The sequence below is a fragment of the Porites lutea genome, chromosome 3 (assembly GCF_958299795.1).
Source record: "Porites lutea chromosome 3, jaPorLute2.1, whole genome shotgun sequence".
NCBI lineage: Eukaryota > Metazoa > Cnidaria > Anthozoa > Scleractinia > Poritidae > Porites > Porites lutea.
This window is the reverse complement of record NC_133203.1, coordinates 39,607,547-39,624,883: the sequence shown is the minus strand read 5'-3', so window position 1 is coordinate 39,624,883 and position 17,337 is coordinate 39,607,547. Positions and strand designations below refer to the sequence as shown.

General features: G+C 39.2%; 1 protein-coding gene across 1 annotated transcript in view; it reads right to left on the bottom strand.

Annotated features, from left to right (window-relative positions):
- Positions 1-7,671: 7,671 nt before the first annotated feature.
- The window catches only part of LOC140932277 (uncharacterized), a 31,277-nt gene continuing 21,611 nt past the window's right edge, over positions 7,672-17,337 (bottom strand). Inside the window, exons 6-7 of the mRNA XM_073381899.1 lie at positions 14,512-16,247; positions 7,672-9,492 (exon numbers count right to left, since the gene is read on the bottom strand). Of these exons, the coding sequence (XP_073238000.1) occupies positions 8,125-9,492; positions 14,512-16,247 (3,104 nt within the window). The 3' untranslated portion in view covers positions 7,672-8,124. The remainder of the gene's footprint in view (positions 9,493-14,511; positions 16,248-17,337) is intronic.

Here is a 17,337-nt window from a genome sequence, read left to right as displayed (position 1 = left end):
CCAGATGTTTTTGAGATATTTAGAACTTTTTCAAAATATTTAGAAATATATTTCGAGATATTTAAAAAAAAAATCAGGAATTTCCAGAAACAAATTTAGGTAATTTTTCGTGATATTTGTATCTTAGCCTAACGCATGGCATTTATACAGTAAAAACTCGCAACTAAGAACCTAAAAATTAAGAACCTGTTAGCCTAAAATTGGTCATTTATACCCCCTATAAACAAGAACCTATTTAGCCTAAGAAATTTAAAACAGGTTCTTATTTTCTAAAATCATACTAGTACATTACAGCTGCATTGCAAGAATCATATTTGAAGCAAAAAACGCACATTGCCATTGTTGTAAAAATGTTTTTTAACCCATTCGCTCCTGGAGATTTTGCCGAAAAACGCATTTTGAAGCTAGTCGAGTGGTTTTCTGGTCACTGTCGTGCTATAAAGAGCTAAAACTTACCACAAACTGCTTTACAGGTCGAACACTTCGCGGCCTTGTGATCCAGATGCAAAATATCAGCCTGCGAAGTTTGGGCATGTGCAGAAAGCAAAATTTCGAGATAGTTTTTGGGTTTAAAAGTGACACAGCAGTCTTGACTTTTACTTTTCACTTTCTCTCCTCCCTTCTTTTTTCGCTTTTCTTGCCTCATTTTTTTTTTCTTTCTGGGCATTTAGTGGGCTTCATTTTGGTGGGAAGAGTTTTTAGGAAAGCTTTTAGGATCTTAGGATTAGGTGAAAGGAAAGGTAGGTGGGTAATGGAACAAGATTTTCATGGAGATTTTCAGGTCAATGTCACGTGGTTTTTGGCTTGTTTCTCCGGTGTCCTTGACTGAATTGTGCTCATTCTGGTATGGTTTGAAAGATCTCTTCACTCTGCACAAGTTAGCAAAGAAAGTTGTCCTTGACCGTTAAAACTGATGACGTCACAATGGGTAGAAAGGACCTGGATCCGCACGGGCGGTTACGGGCGGTTCAGGGGCGAATGGGTTAAAGAAAAATGAGTGCGAGGTGTGTTATTGGGGGGGGGGGGGGGTGGAGGGTGGGGTGGGGCTGAAGAAAATAAAAGTATTTATAAGCTAATGACCAACTTGTTTGCAGCTGTGTTTTAATTGTTTTTTCTCCAGGATTAAGAACCCATTTTAAGAACCTAAATAGCCTAAAATTCTGTTAACTACGATTTATACAAGAACCTGTTTAGGCTAACTCCTAAAAATGTAGGTTCTTAGTTGCGGGTTTTTACTGTATGTCGTAGGTAAAATCGAGATCCTATCCCCAGATTCCATGGTCTCCACTGGGAATGCCTAGGACCATGACCCCGTTTGGTGGACTAAATACAAAGGAAAAAAAGGCTTCTCCCTTCAATGGGGCCCATTTTTACAGCGAGGGGACAGGTCATTTCATGTCATCCGGTGAACCGACTTTGGAGTCGATTTGACACAAACACAAAATCATTGCGCTGAGTTATTGGTCTTGAAAATTCTCAGGAATGTTAGGAAAAATTAATGCGAAAGAATTGTTCAGGAATTACCGTCAATTATTTTCGGGAATTCTCGAAAAATCCCAGGACTTCCGTGAGAAATTTCGCACGTACGGGTTTGGGATTGATCGTAGATCCGCAAGTAAAATCGGCTGAGCACTTAACACAATCCATCTCAAATTGGGCCGCATTTTGTAGTTTTTCTTAAGCGCAGAGTACAACATGTATAAAACGTCTATAAAGCAGATTAATAGATCATGGCGTATCCGCTATCGACTTCAGTGTAGGCGAGAAGACTTGTAGGCGAAGCGACCGACATTTTCCTCAGAAGGCTAGCTGACCTCTACAACTAAATTTTAAAAACTGGACGTAACAATAACATATTCAAAGCTTTCATAACTTACCTGACAAGATATTGCCTTGTAAATAATGTTGATTAACTCACACGGGTAAGAGAAGATGAAGGTTTACTGCTTACAATGGCCGTCATCTTGATTTTACACCGATTGAGGACTGGTGAGAGTGCAATAAAAATATACTGTCGGGGACCCAGTGGGTCCGTGGTTTCGTCTCTCCTCTATGGCCTCCATTGTACCAAACGTTTCCGTTGTCAGGGGCACCCAACGAGAATATAGTTCAAAACCTCTTAGACATAGCATTGTTAAACGTATTTTAGTGTTTTAAAAACGGTAGATATAGACATATTTTCATCCCCTAAAAATTTTTCATCTGTTCGGATTTCCTAGCTGAAAGTCTAGTGATCCGAAAATTATAGGGATCAAAACTTATCTTTTCGAAACTTTCAGCCAGAAGAAAGGCTCCCGAAAATTCTAGGTGACCTTTTAAGGGTAAAAATCGGTTAAAAATTGGCAATTATACCATTTTTTAGATGTTCGAAAATCCTAGGAGAGGCAGGCAAGCAAGAAATTTTACAACAAATGTTCCGAAAATTCTAGATCTCAAATCGTCTTCCGAACAGATATTTTCCGAATATTGTCGTTGAGTGCCCCTAAGTTGTTTCCGTGCGGTTCTGAAGCAAACCAAAACGGGGAACGAGACTCAAAGACCGCGCAAAAGATAGGAACCTTACGATCCGACGACCGCGACGGCAGCGTAAACGTCAAAAAAGCAATACCGTAAAGTTCCCATAATAGCGACGCCCCGAAAGTAACGTCAAAAGTTTGTCGTCTAATAAATCCCGAAAGAGCGAGCCCCGAAAAGTATCGAGACTAGATTTTTCTGATTACGTTATAAACATACCGAATGCCTTTATTATTTTTTAATTGCAATCCATGGTCAAATTTTTAATGTACAATACTAATATCCTCGTGCATTTTCAAATTTATCACGATAAGGCACTTTACAACAAGGGAAATACGCTTTTCTCGCGTGGGGTGATTTTCACGCGCGCTCTCGTCTCGCTCACTCTACAATGGAGACTACTTGTAGCCTAAGTCGGCGAGCATCGGCATTATTTCGTAACATTCGAAATATAAGGATTTGTATGGGAAAAAACCCTCTCGTTACTGTAACCGACGAAAACGAAAGGATTTTAATAAGAAACAGCTTACCTTACTCAGGGCCTGTTTACATAAAAGTGGGGGACCCCAGGGAGGTGAGGTAACATGTGGCGGGTTACCCCACCTAACATGTAAACGTGATCTCATTAAAAGGAGAGATTGTATGGACAGGCAGGTTACCCTACCTAAGCGGGTTACCTTACCTACCTGGAGTCCCCCACCTCCATGTAAACAGGCCCTTAAAATGTGTGTTACGTCTCTCCTGTGTAGTCCACGGGCCGATTTATGGCCGTTTTATGGGTTTTTGTGTAAATATGAGCTCGCCCATGCTCATATCACATACTATGACAAATTTTCCCTTCCCTATTTGAACATGGATAAAGCCCTTAAGAATTCAACTCCATATTGTAGTTTTTAACAAGTGAAGAGCCACCAGGTCAATACACTGTTAATAATCAGGAGCCGATTATTTATTATTGTTATTATCATCATTACCTCCAGGAAAAGACGCCTACATTGGACGAATTGAGCGGTTCCAAATAAACGCAAAAAAGTTTCAAAGGGAACAAATCCCCTTTTTTGGTGATATTTTCGCTGCCGTCGTCGTTCATTAGACCTGCACCGTTCTAAACCTCCAATTTTTATGACGTCACACTTTAGCACTCGAGTGCAGAACGCCGTACGCCGAACGACAGAGTCTAATTGTTAGGGTCAGGAAACTGAGTGAATCAGAAACTGGGAAAAAGGACCTGAAACTTGATTCACTCAGTTTTCTATGAACCCCATAAAAACGCTAAACTTAAGAGTCATTCGGCGTTCTGCGAAATACCCTGGCCTGCCAATGAAAACGTTCAATAGGGAAGGGAAGGGGGATCTCGGGCGCGCAAGAAGTGCGAGTAGAACAGCTTCATGACCTCTTAAAACTGACTCCATGCACTGCATAAAACCTACGCGCTAGAAGGAAATGAAAAAAACCTCTGTCGTTTAAACAAAATCTAAGGTTACGTTTCCACTATCACTAACCAATGAGCGATGTCTGGTACATACATAAATACATACATACATTTATTTGATGGTGACGTTAATAAAGTAGGCAATTATAAAGCTGATGTGGACCTGCTAACTTACTAAGACAATTCATAATACAACAATTAAATAAGAAATAAAGATAGTAGAAACAAATGTATGTATAATAAAATAGATTAAAAATGCCTAATTAAAACGATATTATCTGCAAATTACACTGTAGGACTGACATTTAAAAATACTTAAAATTTAGGTCTTTATATATATTTTACATAACAGAGCACTCTTTACCAAAATTGATGTCCCCTATTAGACTTTTAATCGATTCAATTTTCCTTTTAAAGGGTTCCAGGTTGTCATGTTGTTTGATGACATCAGGTAGTGTGTTCCAAGCAACTGCTGCTCTATGTGTAGATGATATACGCCCCAGTTCGGTCCTTGTATGATAGAAACATCAAGAGATTTCCCAAGACTATAATTGGAAGGGGTCTTAACAACTAATCAAGTACTAATCTATTTATTTCATTCACATCCAGATTATAAAAAGCTTAATGAGCGTTCGTTAGAATACGGAAACAATAAAAATACTTTAACGGCATCCATTGAGCATTTAAGAGTACACTCAGTTTCATCTTCCATGTCTTTTGGCAGCTTATATATAAAGCTCTTTAATGGAGCCGAAACCAATTGTGGAATTGCACACATTTTAGACATCCTACTAATGAACAGTTACGACACGTAGATATACTTTTTAGCAACTACTATAATTTGCAGTCTGTCCACTTTGAATATGCATCTGGTTTAGGTTTTTCAATAAATGATCCGAGCATATAGCACACTTGGAATAACTGTTTTATAATAAATTGTTTCTAGTGAGGCTCTAGAAAGAAAGCTTGCACGTCTTAACATTTTAACTTTAGAGAACTAAAAGATGTGGAGACAGACTGCATATGCTTGGCCAAAGACAGCTTATCATCGATGGTGACATCAAGGTATAAAGAGGAAGAACTATAGTAATTTTATCTCCCCATAATAGGGGCTTCATAGGACTTATAAAAGTAAGTGTATCTAAAATTAAATCATCTGATTTTCCCTCATGTAAATTTAGCTTATTCTTTAGACACCAAGACTGACTGTATAGGTGGTCCCCACTGAGGGGTACTCTGCATTTCAAGTGACAGGGATAATCGAATGGGGACAAAAAACCCCTTAAAACCCCCCCAAAATCCCTAAGGCTTCAAACAAAACCCCAAAAAGTCCCTGGACCAAAATTTAACCCCCCAAAAATCCTATGCCAAATTTGCGAGCCGTTAAAATTTCCAACAAGCATTAAATGATATAACACGAAAAATACCCCCAAAAATCCCTACTTAAATCAAACTAGGAACATTTTGGCAAGTATTTTTTCGGGTACCCCCCAAAAATCCCGAAATCGAAAAATTTCAAACCCAAAAAAACCCTTCGATCATCCCTGTCAGTTGAAATCCAGAGTACCCCCGTGGGAGCTGGTCCAAAATTTCCTGAAGGGATATGACAACCTCATCGGTTGAGCTGCCAACTCAGCTGGTCCGTCAACACTTTTTCAAAATTAAATACGATTTCAGTTTTCCTGCCTAAAAATTATAAGACTGTGGTGGCTGACTCGTTCCCAGTGGCCTCTTACAGGAGCCCATCCTACCTCTTATCATTTGTAAGGGTCGCGGGGACGATGGGAGGGATAGCGAGAAATACGAAGAGACCCTTTTTCCCTCCTTCCCATCTCCCCCCGCGCGCATTTTCCACGCAGCAAATCTGTACCACAAAGAAGGACCTGGAACGCTTACCATTTGCGCGGAAATTTCGGTGAAAAATTTCCGTCAAATGGTACTGGTATTTTTTGGCACCGAAAACAGGAACGGGATTGAGTTGTATCATTAACAAAATACCGGTAAAATTTTCGCTTTCTGTCGACTTGAAGCCTGGCACTAGTAATCCACACAAATGGTACAGGAAATTTTGGTCGTTTCGAGAAAATCGGGAAAAAGGTAATGTTTTTTTTCCGGAAAATTTCCATCGGGATGAAACATTCCATTTGAATTATCCCCGGAATTTCCGGGTTTTCCATACAAATGGTAACTGTTCCTGGTCTACCGACAGGAATGTTTGCTCGTGAACTTGAACACGTCCTAGGAAAATGGAATGCTTCTGTAGGGTGCTGTCCTCCGCCAAGAATCCCACGAAGTCTCCAACGCTGATCTCTAGTTCGCTGGTGGTGGGTCGGTGGCTGGTCCCGGCCGCCTCGAGGTCTGCTGGTTCCTCTTCGGCCTTTCTCTTGGCCAACTCTAGTGCCATGGTCTTCCTTTCGTTTGCCGTGCGTCGTTCGTCGGTCATCTGGGCTTGTTGTCGGTCGAAAAGAGGGAAAGAAAAGGGGGTTTTGGGCTTGAGAGAAACGCGAGGGGGGCGCAAGGAGGGAGGCTTATTTGCAGAAATTAGGGATGACGACAAAACATTTAAAACCTAACGTTATCACTCTAAAGAGTTTATTACATTTAGAGAAAAAAGTTTATGCATTAGGTCCCTGTTGTTCTAAAGGTGGATAATACTATCATTGGATAAATCTCTATCCAGTGGATAGCACAATTGGTTTCCCTAATACTTATCCACTGGATAGTGATTTATCCGGTGGATAGGACTTTTAAAATTGTATTTAAGGTTGTTTTTGTAGAAGCTAAAACTTGCATAATATTTTCTTTTTTATTAGGAACGCTTGCAATAATCCTGAAACCTGGAAACAGCTACAAAGAGTTAAAAATACAACTACATAATCGCAAGCTACAAAACGTGTTGGTGATTTAATTGCAAAAAACCGAAAACCAATTTTTTTAATCATCAACAGTTCTGTCTACAAAAGTATTCTTCTGCCCATCTAGAAAAACGCACTAATATAATTGACTCAATATGAGTTACTAGTTCCCGTAATAGAAGCGCTATCCGAATTTTTCAATCGACTACCATAAATGACGTAATAAACACCCTCTTCCAAATAAATGCCTCCTATCTTTGAAACGCCTCATCTAGGCTGTTGCCCCTCTCCAATTAACGCCTCCTCCAAAATTCTACCAATTTTCATCTTGTTCAACGTTAATTGCAAAGTAAGGATAGACTAACAATGGCTACACAATATCCTTGAGCGAGGCTTCTGACTTCTATCTTGGGATTTGACGAGCAATATGGATCTCTAGACGGCCTAGACGATGAAGTGGATATTCGGCTTTTCTCAAACTCCATTGATATTTTTGCCTAAAGCATATTAGTTTTGTTGAACTTGTTACAGTAATGAAAACAAACGCTTCTCACCTCCGCTTGACCCCACGGACCCTCAAATTGAAGAGACGCCAAAAGTGTTTATACTGTCATTTACAGTTCACCAGTGACGAAACTTACTGAAAATTACGCTTCACAGAACCTTCCTTAGAGCTTTATCAAATACAGTAAAAACCGACGACTAAGAACCTGCATTTTCCCAAGCTAGCCTAAACAGGCTCTTACTTAACTGGTAATTGACATAAGTGTTGGTTATTTAGGTTCTTAAATAGCTTCCTCGTTTCTGAAGGAAAAACATCGTAGCTAAGAGTATTTGGTGGTATTCAGCTTCTTCGTAAGATAAAATCGGCATAATGACCTAATATTGCAATTGGAGTGATAAAACGCCTGTCTTCAAAGAGGATCCTGAATATTGACTTAACTTATTTGCCCAAGCGTACAGAATTTTTTTATAGAATTTAGAAAATAAAAACTTGTTTCAAATTTAAGGCTAAACAAGTTCTTCTGTAGAGGGAGCTTAATTGGCAAATTTCAGCCTAACAGATTCTACTAAAACTAGGTTCTTACTCCCTGGTTTTTACTGTACATCAAGGCGGTGATGGGGGGAGTGGGAATGTGTTTCATTGTCCTCCAGGCCTGTTGTAGTTTTACAGACACCCGTGTAAACATTGCTGTTTCGTTGTCTTTCAGGCCTGTTCTGGTTTTACAAACACCCGTGTAAACACTGCTTTTACTTTGAAACTGACAACTTAGATTTCGAAGCTTTATGAATTTAACAGAAAGGACCCAAATGTTTGAAAACTTACAAGTCATCTTCAGGAATGTATCTCATATGGTTTTCATAGTGTTGAAGAAGAAGTGCCTCACTAGTCATCTCCTCTTGACAAATCCAACAGCTGTGTTTCTCAAAGATTGCTGATTGTAAGCCTTCCATACTATTGTTTCCACTCTCTTTCTGTATTAGCGCCTTGTTTTCAGATTGTGTGACCTTTTCAACTATCGTAGCCAAAGAATAAGTCAATCTTTCCTTTCTTTGGGAATATTTACCCGACCTTTTTGGAGTACAAGATCTTCCATGTGTTTTTAGCTTTCCACTTTTGGTAAAACACTTGCCACATTGTTTACATTCATAAGGCTTTTCTCCAGTATGGACTCCTTTATGAATCCTTAAGGTCTTTGAATTTCCAAAACACTTGTCACACCGCTTACATTTATATGGCATTTCCCCAGTGTGAACTCTTTCATGGCTCCTTAGATTTCCTACTTGACTAAAACACTTGCCACACTGTTTACATTCGAATGGCTTTTCCCCAGTGTGAATTCTTTTATGACTTCTTAGGTTTCCTACTAGACTGAAACACTTACCACACTGTTTACATTTAAATGGCTTTTCCCCAGTGTGAACTCTTTCATGACGTGTTAGGTCTCCTTTTTGGCTAAAGCACTTTCCACAAATTTTACATTCATACGGCTTTTTTACAGAGTGAACTCTTATATGTTTCCTTAGGTTTTCTGTGTGGATGAAACACTTGCCACACTGTTTACATTCATAAGGCTTTTCCTCAGTATGAACTCTTTCATGTCTCCTTAGGTCTTCTGGTCGGCTAAAAGACTTACCACACTGTTTACATTCATAACACTTTTCCTTAGTGTGAACCCTTTCATGAATCCTTATGGCATTCAAATGTGTAAAACACTTGCCACACTGTTTACATTTGTAATGTACTTTCTCAGTGTGAACTATTTCATGGACCCTTAGGGCATTTAGATGTCTAAAACACTTGCCACACTGTTGACATTCATAAGGTTTTTCCCCAGTGTGAACTCTTTCATGAATCCTTAGGTTTCCTCTTTGACCAAAACACTTGCCACACTGTTTACATTCATAAGGCTTTTCCCCAGTGTGAACTCTTACATGACTGTTTAGGTTTCCTGCTCGGCTAAAACACTTGCCACACTGTTTACATTCATAAGGCTTTTCCCCAGTGTGAACTCTTTCATGTCTCCTTAGGGTTCCTGCTACACTAAAACACTTGCCACACTGTTTACATTCATAAGGCTTTAGCCCAGTGTGAACTCTTTCATGTCTCCTTAGGTCCTCTGATCGGCTAAAAAACTTGCCACACTGTTTACATTCATAACACTTTTCCTCAGTGTAAACACTTTCACACTTAAAGGACATTGATCAAGTGCATCTGGTATCGTCTTTTGGTTATATTCCTATTGGCACAAAAATGAATCAATAGTAGTTAACAACACCCTAAGGCACACAAAAAGAGACAATTCCAAACCCCTAAGCTCCTGATCAACCTCAAATACATTTAGCCGGATCAAGAGCAAAACACGCCAACACACACAAACTCACACATACATAAACTGCAGTCAAAGAGGACAATAGCTAGATAAGATGTTGTATGCAATTATTAACTCTGACAGTGGATTTGCATTTCTTTGTTGACATATAATCCACTGAAGTTTTCATTTAAATTTCTTCTAAGGTTGCCATAAGTGCTGATGTCTACACAGGAAAAAATGTTTTGCCAATAATGGCAGAGCTATGAAAGACATGTCATGCACCCATGACTGATGCCGTAAACTCACGCAAAATGGCCAAAAAAATTTGGCCATATTAACAGGTGACCGTATTAACGAGGGGTTTTTTACAAGAAAATGTATGGCCGTTTTGCCAGGTGGCCAAAGAGAAGTGACCGCATTACCGAGGTGCCCGTAAGGCAGGGTTTCACTGTATATATATTTTTATATGAAATCCTTGTATGGGTTTTTATATACAGTCTTTAAAAGTTGTGTTATTATTACCCTAGGCTGAAAAAAAAAACCCATTCGAGTAAGCATCTGTTTACGAACATTCATTTGAAATTTTAAGACATGACTTCAATGAAAGTCTATAATTTCACAGGTTATTCCTCTCCAATCACTCTTCGACAAACTCCTGCATTTGCCCTTGAAAACACATAGTCTTTAGGTCTGTAGCTATCATACAAACCACATAAGAAATGACACATAGTAGTGTGCAAAATCAAAGAGAAGTTATTTTGTTATTTGCCTCACCCCCTACCCCTGCAGACACGACCGTTTCAAACAAAAAACTGATCTGTTTGTAAATGACCAGAAAACATTAATTTTAAGTGCAGATTACAACAAAATGTGAAAGTAATGGCCCTGTCACGTTTGTCACATTTGCTGTCTTCTTTTTCCTGCCGTACTGTTGTGTAAAATCACTAATTCCTCACCCCTGGGAGCAAAGGACTGGACTTGTCGAAGGGGTTGCTGAGCTGGGAGGAATGGTAACAGGTCAAATTGAACAGCCGACGTTTCACGATGCCACCACTGGTTCCTCTGCAAAATGACGTCTGAGAAATGAGCGCAGAAACTCGATACTGATAATGCGTCAATACCCTGAGCTAGGTAGTGATACATCATCAGTATGGAATTTCTGCGCTCATTTCTCAGATGCCATTTGTCAGGGGAACCAGTGGTGGTGTCCTGAAATGTCAGCTGTTTTTTCAGGCTATAACAAGACGGTGCACGATGTTGAATCTTTCTGTACATCGCATCAACGTCCTTCTCTCTGTCCATAGTCACTGATTGTGTGTGATGCTCGACGTTATTGTTATTTTGTCCCATGCCAAAAGTATTAAGTGAAGAACATTGGGACTTGTTCCTTTGCAAAGACGAACGTTTAACACTACGTTCTACAATCCTAGTCACAAATCTTGAAACACTTGTGTGATTTTCCCCTTCCCAATGTTGATTTGGGTTTGCAGTCATTTCAGTGCTCCAAAATACGCTCGGATCAACAATGGGGAAGGAGAGGGGCACATTTGAGTGAGAACAAAGATGTGAAGAGTGAATGTAAGAAGTTTGGAAAAAATTCAAGACAAATGGCTCCTGTTTCAACGATTTGCAACGAGTATTGTAGCTTGATAAGATTTTATGTATGCAAGACTAGTTTTCATCATCTGGATAACAGGTTTCCGTTTTCTAGGTGGTCGTTTCTTAGACACCACTATTAAGCAGCACAAGCCACTGGAAGGTTCTTGTCTTTTAAATTATGCCTAAATGTGTTCAAATTAGATTCTGAGCGGCTGAAAACTCCTACACCATGCACGTGACACACTTCATCGCTGAGATAAACTTATCAGCAACAGGTATGAACAAAATATTTTAAAAAAACTTACCTTCCTTAAGTAAGAAGACGTTAACGTGTTGATTGTATCACAAGCGTAAGAAAAGATAAAACAACAAGTGAGGTTTCACGCAGAAATGGACGAAGGCCGACATCTTGATTTTGCCGAGAGTGCAAACAAACTGTCCGGGCTCCCGTGGGGACAGAAGTTGGTGTAGGGAGATGTGGGGCAGGTCCCATGTATGTTTTGTTTTCGCACATGCTGTTCTCCAGGGAATTTGCCTTTTGTCTTTTCATTAATTATGCATTCATATGCAGGTGGATGCACGTGCATAAGACGATAAATGAAAGAAACAGTTCTCTGGGGTACCATCACTTGGTCTGAAATGGGAATACAAGCTAAAAAGGTCTATTCCTTTCTTTTCCTTTTTTTTGTGGAACTAACCCCAAAATCACAATTGAATCCATTCAAAACCAACAAGTGGTCATAGGTGTTCGCTTCTGAGAGGTGGTCGCGAATGAAAGTTTGAATGTCCAGGGGGGAGGGGGTACTCCGAATTCCAAGTGACGGGGATTAACAAATGGGAAGGAAAATCAAAACCCAACCATCCCTAGTAGGGCTTTCAACAAGACCCAAAAATCCCTCGACCAAAAATGAACCCCCAAAAATCCCGTGCCGAAATTCCCGAACCTTGGAAATTTTCCAAAAGCATTTTAAACTTTCCGTGTTGTATGATTTGACTAACAACAGGAACCGTTGGTTAGGAAGTGCAGGTGCTGATCGTAATCCGTAACCGGATTAGCACTGCATTTACATTTATAACCGGAAGGTCTTCATGGAGTAATATAATTTAGGTAATTTTTTTTTCAAGAAACAAATAAGAATTTTCTTCCCTTTTCTGCAGCTATAACGGTTACTTTCAATACTTTGCAGTTAAAAGAGATCTGAAAAAAAAACTATATTTATTTGAAAAAGTTATTAACTTTTGTCAATTTCGGCCTCTAATAGCAAGGAGCCCAAAAGTGTGACCGTTTTTTATTTATTCACTAGCTTGTGAACGACGGACGTTTCTCCTCGCTCATCGCCGCTGAGGGACGTTTCGCGAGGCTATTAATTTATTCACATTCTTTCGCGCAGATTTAGGGCCTGTTTACATAGAGGTGGGGTACCCCAGGTGGGTGAGGTAACCCGCTTCGGTGGGGTAACCCGCCTGTACATATAATCTCTCATTTTAATTTGATCTCGTTTACATGATAGGTGGGGTGACTCGCCAAATATTACCTCAGCTACCTGGGGTCCCCCAACTCCATGTAAACAGGCCCTTAATCCGGTCAGAAGGCAGCTGGAAACTGTCCTCGACTTCTGATTGGTTAATTTCTACATGAAAGAATGTGAATCGAGGTGAAGGAAGGTCACACTTTTAAGCTCCTTGCTGTAAACCCTCTTCAAGATGGAAGAAAGGTTGTAAGGGAGCCTTCTGCCATGGGACAAATCACGTGAAGGCCCAACAAGCTTCTCTGTATGACCAGTTACACTAGAAAATTTTTAGCGCTTTATGACCAATGTTAGAAATTCCTGTCTTTAAACATATGGACTGCGAGAATGTCGTTGTTTACAATCGCGCTGGCTGGGATGAGAACCAATCACGTTTGCAAGGGTCCTCCCTGTCTTCTACTTCCGCTCCTGGGGACGAGTAGGAGAGGACCCTGGGGACAGGGTTAGGAATGAGAACAAGACAGTCTATTAAACATTCAAGTGTATAACACATACTTGTTGTTTTAAAATTAAAATACAGTTTTGTATGTTTAAACCAGTAACTTTGTCTTGCTATATCATCACTAATATTACCCTATGATAATCATTAAAATCCTCAATAGAACGAGAGTGTGTGTTAGGGGCGAGCGGCAAGCTTTCGTTCAAAACGTTAAAATTGTACACATGCCGTGGTTAATTAGCTATAAATTGTATTTTATCACAGGAGTGAAACGTTTTCAACACAAGTCATAAATAGATCAATCACTGAAATGTAACCATCACTAAACAAAACCCGGATCTAGTTCCGATGATGGGATGAATCCCACCCTGTATTTCACTTAATAACAAAATATTAGGGATACAATGAGCGCTTACCATTTGTACGGAAAATTTCGGGAAGAATTCAAATGGAACGGTACATTCCGGTGGAAATTTTCCGAAAAAAGTGATACCTTTCGAGGTATTACCTTTTTCCGGTTTTTACCAAAACAGTGGAAATTATTTGTACCACTTGCCTGGTTAACGAGTGGTATGCTTCCTCTTGAGGCAGGAGGTGATTTCTTTTAAACCAGACCCACTTGTTATCTGGTGTTTTTGCAAATGGTACAAATCTAACCCATTCCTCTTTTCGGAAAGGTTTCCAAGTCCAGTGCCATTTGTCAGAATATTTGCCGAAATTTGCTTACAAATGTTAAGTGCTCAGTTTTTTGCCCAGTATCCGCCCACTTAAATTTTAAATTGGTTTAACTTCAATTTCTTAATCGAAAGAGTTTAAAAACTTGGCACAGCGACATTCTATTTAGTCCTTAATATGACAAACAACAGTTTATTTTTTTGCCTTTGACCAAATTTAAATGCTGTTCAATTACTTTATGTTTCCTTCATCAATTTTTAATTCCACAGTAAGTCGCACCAGACCTGCAAGCAAAAATGTCCCTAAATATTGCCAGCTAATATTGCCTCAGCTAAGCGTTAGTAAGATGTAAAGCCATCTTTACAAATTTGTTAAGAGAAGGGCCCTCCAAAAGTCATTTAAATCTGAACAAATCCTATCATGGAACACAAAATAAAATTGGATCAATCTAGGTTTCTGGGAAACTGCCCAACTACCCCTCCCCTAAGCCATCATTTTGCCCTAAGTGAGAAGTAAGTGTTAATGTTAGCTTAGGGAAGAAGTAGGTGGGCAGTTTCGCTGAAACCTAAATTGATCCAGAAAATCAATAAGGAAAAAGGCAACAGAACCGAAACGTTTCTTACAGTGTAACTTAAGAAATATCTTCACATACGAATTTCATATGGTTTTCATAATGTTGAAGAAGAGAAGCCTTACTACTCATCTCCTCTTGACATATCCAACAGCTGTAATTCTCCATGATAGCTGATCGCAGGCCTTTTACTTTACTATTTCTAAACTTTCCTTTTGCTCGCTGGTTGTTTGTAACTCTTGTGGCCCTAACATCAACCTTTTTACCTCCTGCTCTCTTTATCTTACATCGCAAATAAAAAGACGCACTGTCCTTTTCGGTAGAATTTTTACACGACCTACTTGGAATGTGTTTTTTTTCGTGTGCTCTTAAGTTTCCTGGTTGACTAAAACACTTGCCACACTGTCTACATTCATAAGGCTTTTCCCCAGTGTGAACTCTTTCATGAGTCCTGAGGGATCCTACTTCACTAAAACATTTGCCACACTGTTTACATTCATAAGGCTTTTCCCCAGTGTGAACTCTTTCATGACGTGTTAGGTATCCTACTCGGCTAAAAAACTTGCCACACTGTTTACATTCATAATGCTTTTCACCAGTGTGACCTCTTTTGTGACGTGTTAGGTCTCCTGCTTGCCTGAAACACTTGCCACATTGTTTACATTCATGAGGCTTTTCCCCAGTGTGAATTAGTTTGTGATCCTTCAGGTTTCCTGATATTGTAAAACACTTTCCACATTGTGTACATTCATAAGGCTTTTCCCCAGTATGAACTCTTTTATGAGTCCTTAAGGCAGATGCGCAGTTGAAAGACTTCCCACACTGTTTACATTCATAAGGCTTTTCCCCAGTGTGAATTCTTTCATGTATCCTTAAAGAGCTCGTAAGACTAAAACACTTGCCACAGTGTACACATTCATAAGGCTTTTCCCCAGTGTGGGCTCTTTCATGAGCCCTTAGGTTTCCTGCAACTCTAAAACACTTGCCACACTGTTTACATTCATAATGCTTTTCTCCAGTGTGAATTCTTCCATGAATCCTTAGATGTCCAACCTGTCTAAAACACTTGCCACACTGTTTACATTCAAAAGGCTTTTCCCCAGTGTGACATAGTTTGTGATCCTTCAGTCTTGTTGATACTGTAAAACACTTTCCACATTGTGTACATTCATAAGGCTTTTCCCCAGTGTGAACTCTTTCATGACTCCTTAAGACAGATGCGCATTTGAAAGACTTCCCACACTGTTTACATTCATAAGGCTTTTCCCCAGTGTGAATTCTTTCATGTATCCTTAAAGAGCTTGTACGACTGAAACACTTGCCACAGTGTTCACATTCATAAGGCTTTTCCCCAGTGTGAATTCTTTCATGAAACCTTAGCTGTCCTGCAATACTAAAACACTTGCCACACTGTTTACATTCATAAGGCTTTTCTCCAGTGTGAATTCTTCCATGAATCCTTAGATTTCCCACCTGACTAAAACACTTGCCACACTGTTTACATTGATAAGGCTTTTCCCCAGTGTGAATTCTTTCATGAATCTTTAGTTGTGCTTTTCGACTAAAACACTTGTCACATTGTTTACATTCAAATGGCCTTTCACTAGTGTGAACTCTTTCATGAGTCCTTAGGTTTCTTGCTATGCTAAAACACTTGCCACACTCTTTACATTCATGAGGTTTTTCCCCAGTGTGGACTCTGCCATGAATCCTTAAGTTTACTGCACTGCTGAAAATCTTATGAGACTGCTTGTATTGAAAGGACATTGATCTAGTACTCCTGGAAACGTGCTGTGCTGGGGTTCCTTGTATCAGTCCTTTACAACACAAATTATATAAAGCATTAGTTAAAGACCTGGTTTTGTGTTAAATCATTCTGAATTTAAAAAACTTGACTAGCTAGCGTGACAGATAGAAAAATAATAGTTTATGCAAAAAATAAGCCATTGTAATTAAACAAATAAAACACACCAATAACCAGAAGTTTAGCTGTAGCCATATGCAATTCACGTGTTCAACCACTACCCAATAAGCTTAATCATTGTTTCCTCTATTCGATAAATTATGCCTTGAAGGGTTCTCAATTTTGACTGAGGGAACATTGAGCGGTCGTGAAGGTGGCCTGTTACATGGAAACTGATTTTTTTGTGGTTTTTGACCGCTGATGTAGTTTAGCATTTTCTTTGACTTTTCTTTTTTTATGGCTAAACTAGGGTATCTAAAAGATAGTAATGCTGCGGCACATTCTGTTGATACTGGCATTAGTTAGGCAGTGGGACTTAAAAGAATTGAAAATGACATTGAATGTCCTATTTACATTTTGGAAAGTACTAGAAAAATAATTACTATCAGTCTATATAAAGAACTCGTGGGAACGTCGTTTAAAAAATGATCAAGTGGTTATCAACTCTAGTTTTCCCACTTGAAATGGTAGGAAAGGATAGAAATTCAGATTGTTTATCCATATATTTAATATAGGGTGTACTATCTTTTCTCTGGAAACATGATACTTTTCTTGCTGTTTATTGCACTTTATTAAGTAACAGTTATTTAGCTATATATTTATAGAAAACAACAACACAAAAAACAGAAAAAAAAGAAAGGAAAAAAAGAGTTCGGCAGGATTTGAACCTGGCACCATCGGTTTGATGCGACTACACCTCACCACTACACCACAGAGACTGATTACGTAATTTTGGGAAAAGTCTTTAATTTAATTCCTTTTCCGTGAAACTTCCGCCGGCAAGATGATTGCCAGCCGCATTAATCGAGCTATTAACAGTAAAAAACAATGTAAACGCATAGTCCATGGCAATGAATGAATGAATGAAAGAACATAATTATGTTTTTCAAAATGCCGATACACATCCTTGTCTGCAATGTAGGACACAAAACATATGTTTTGTT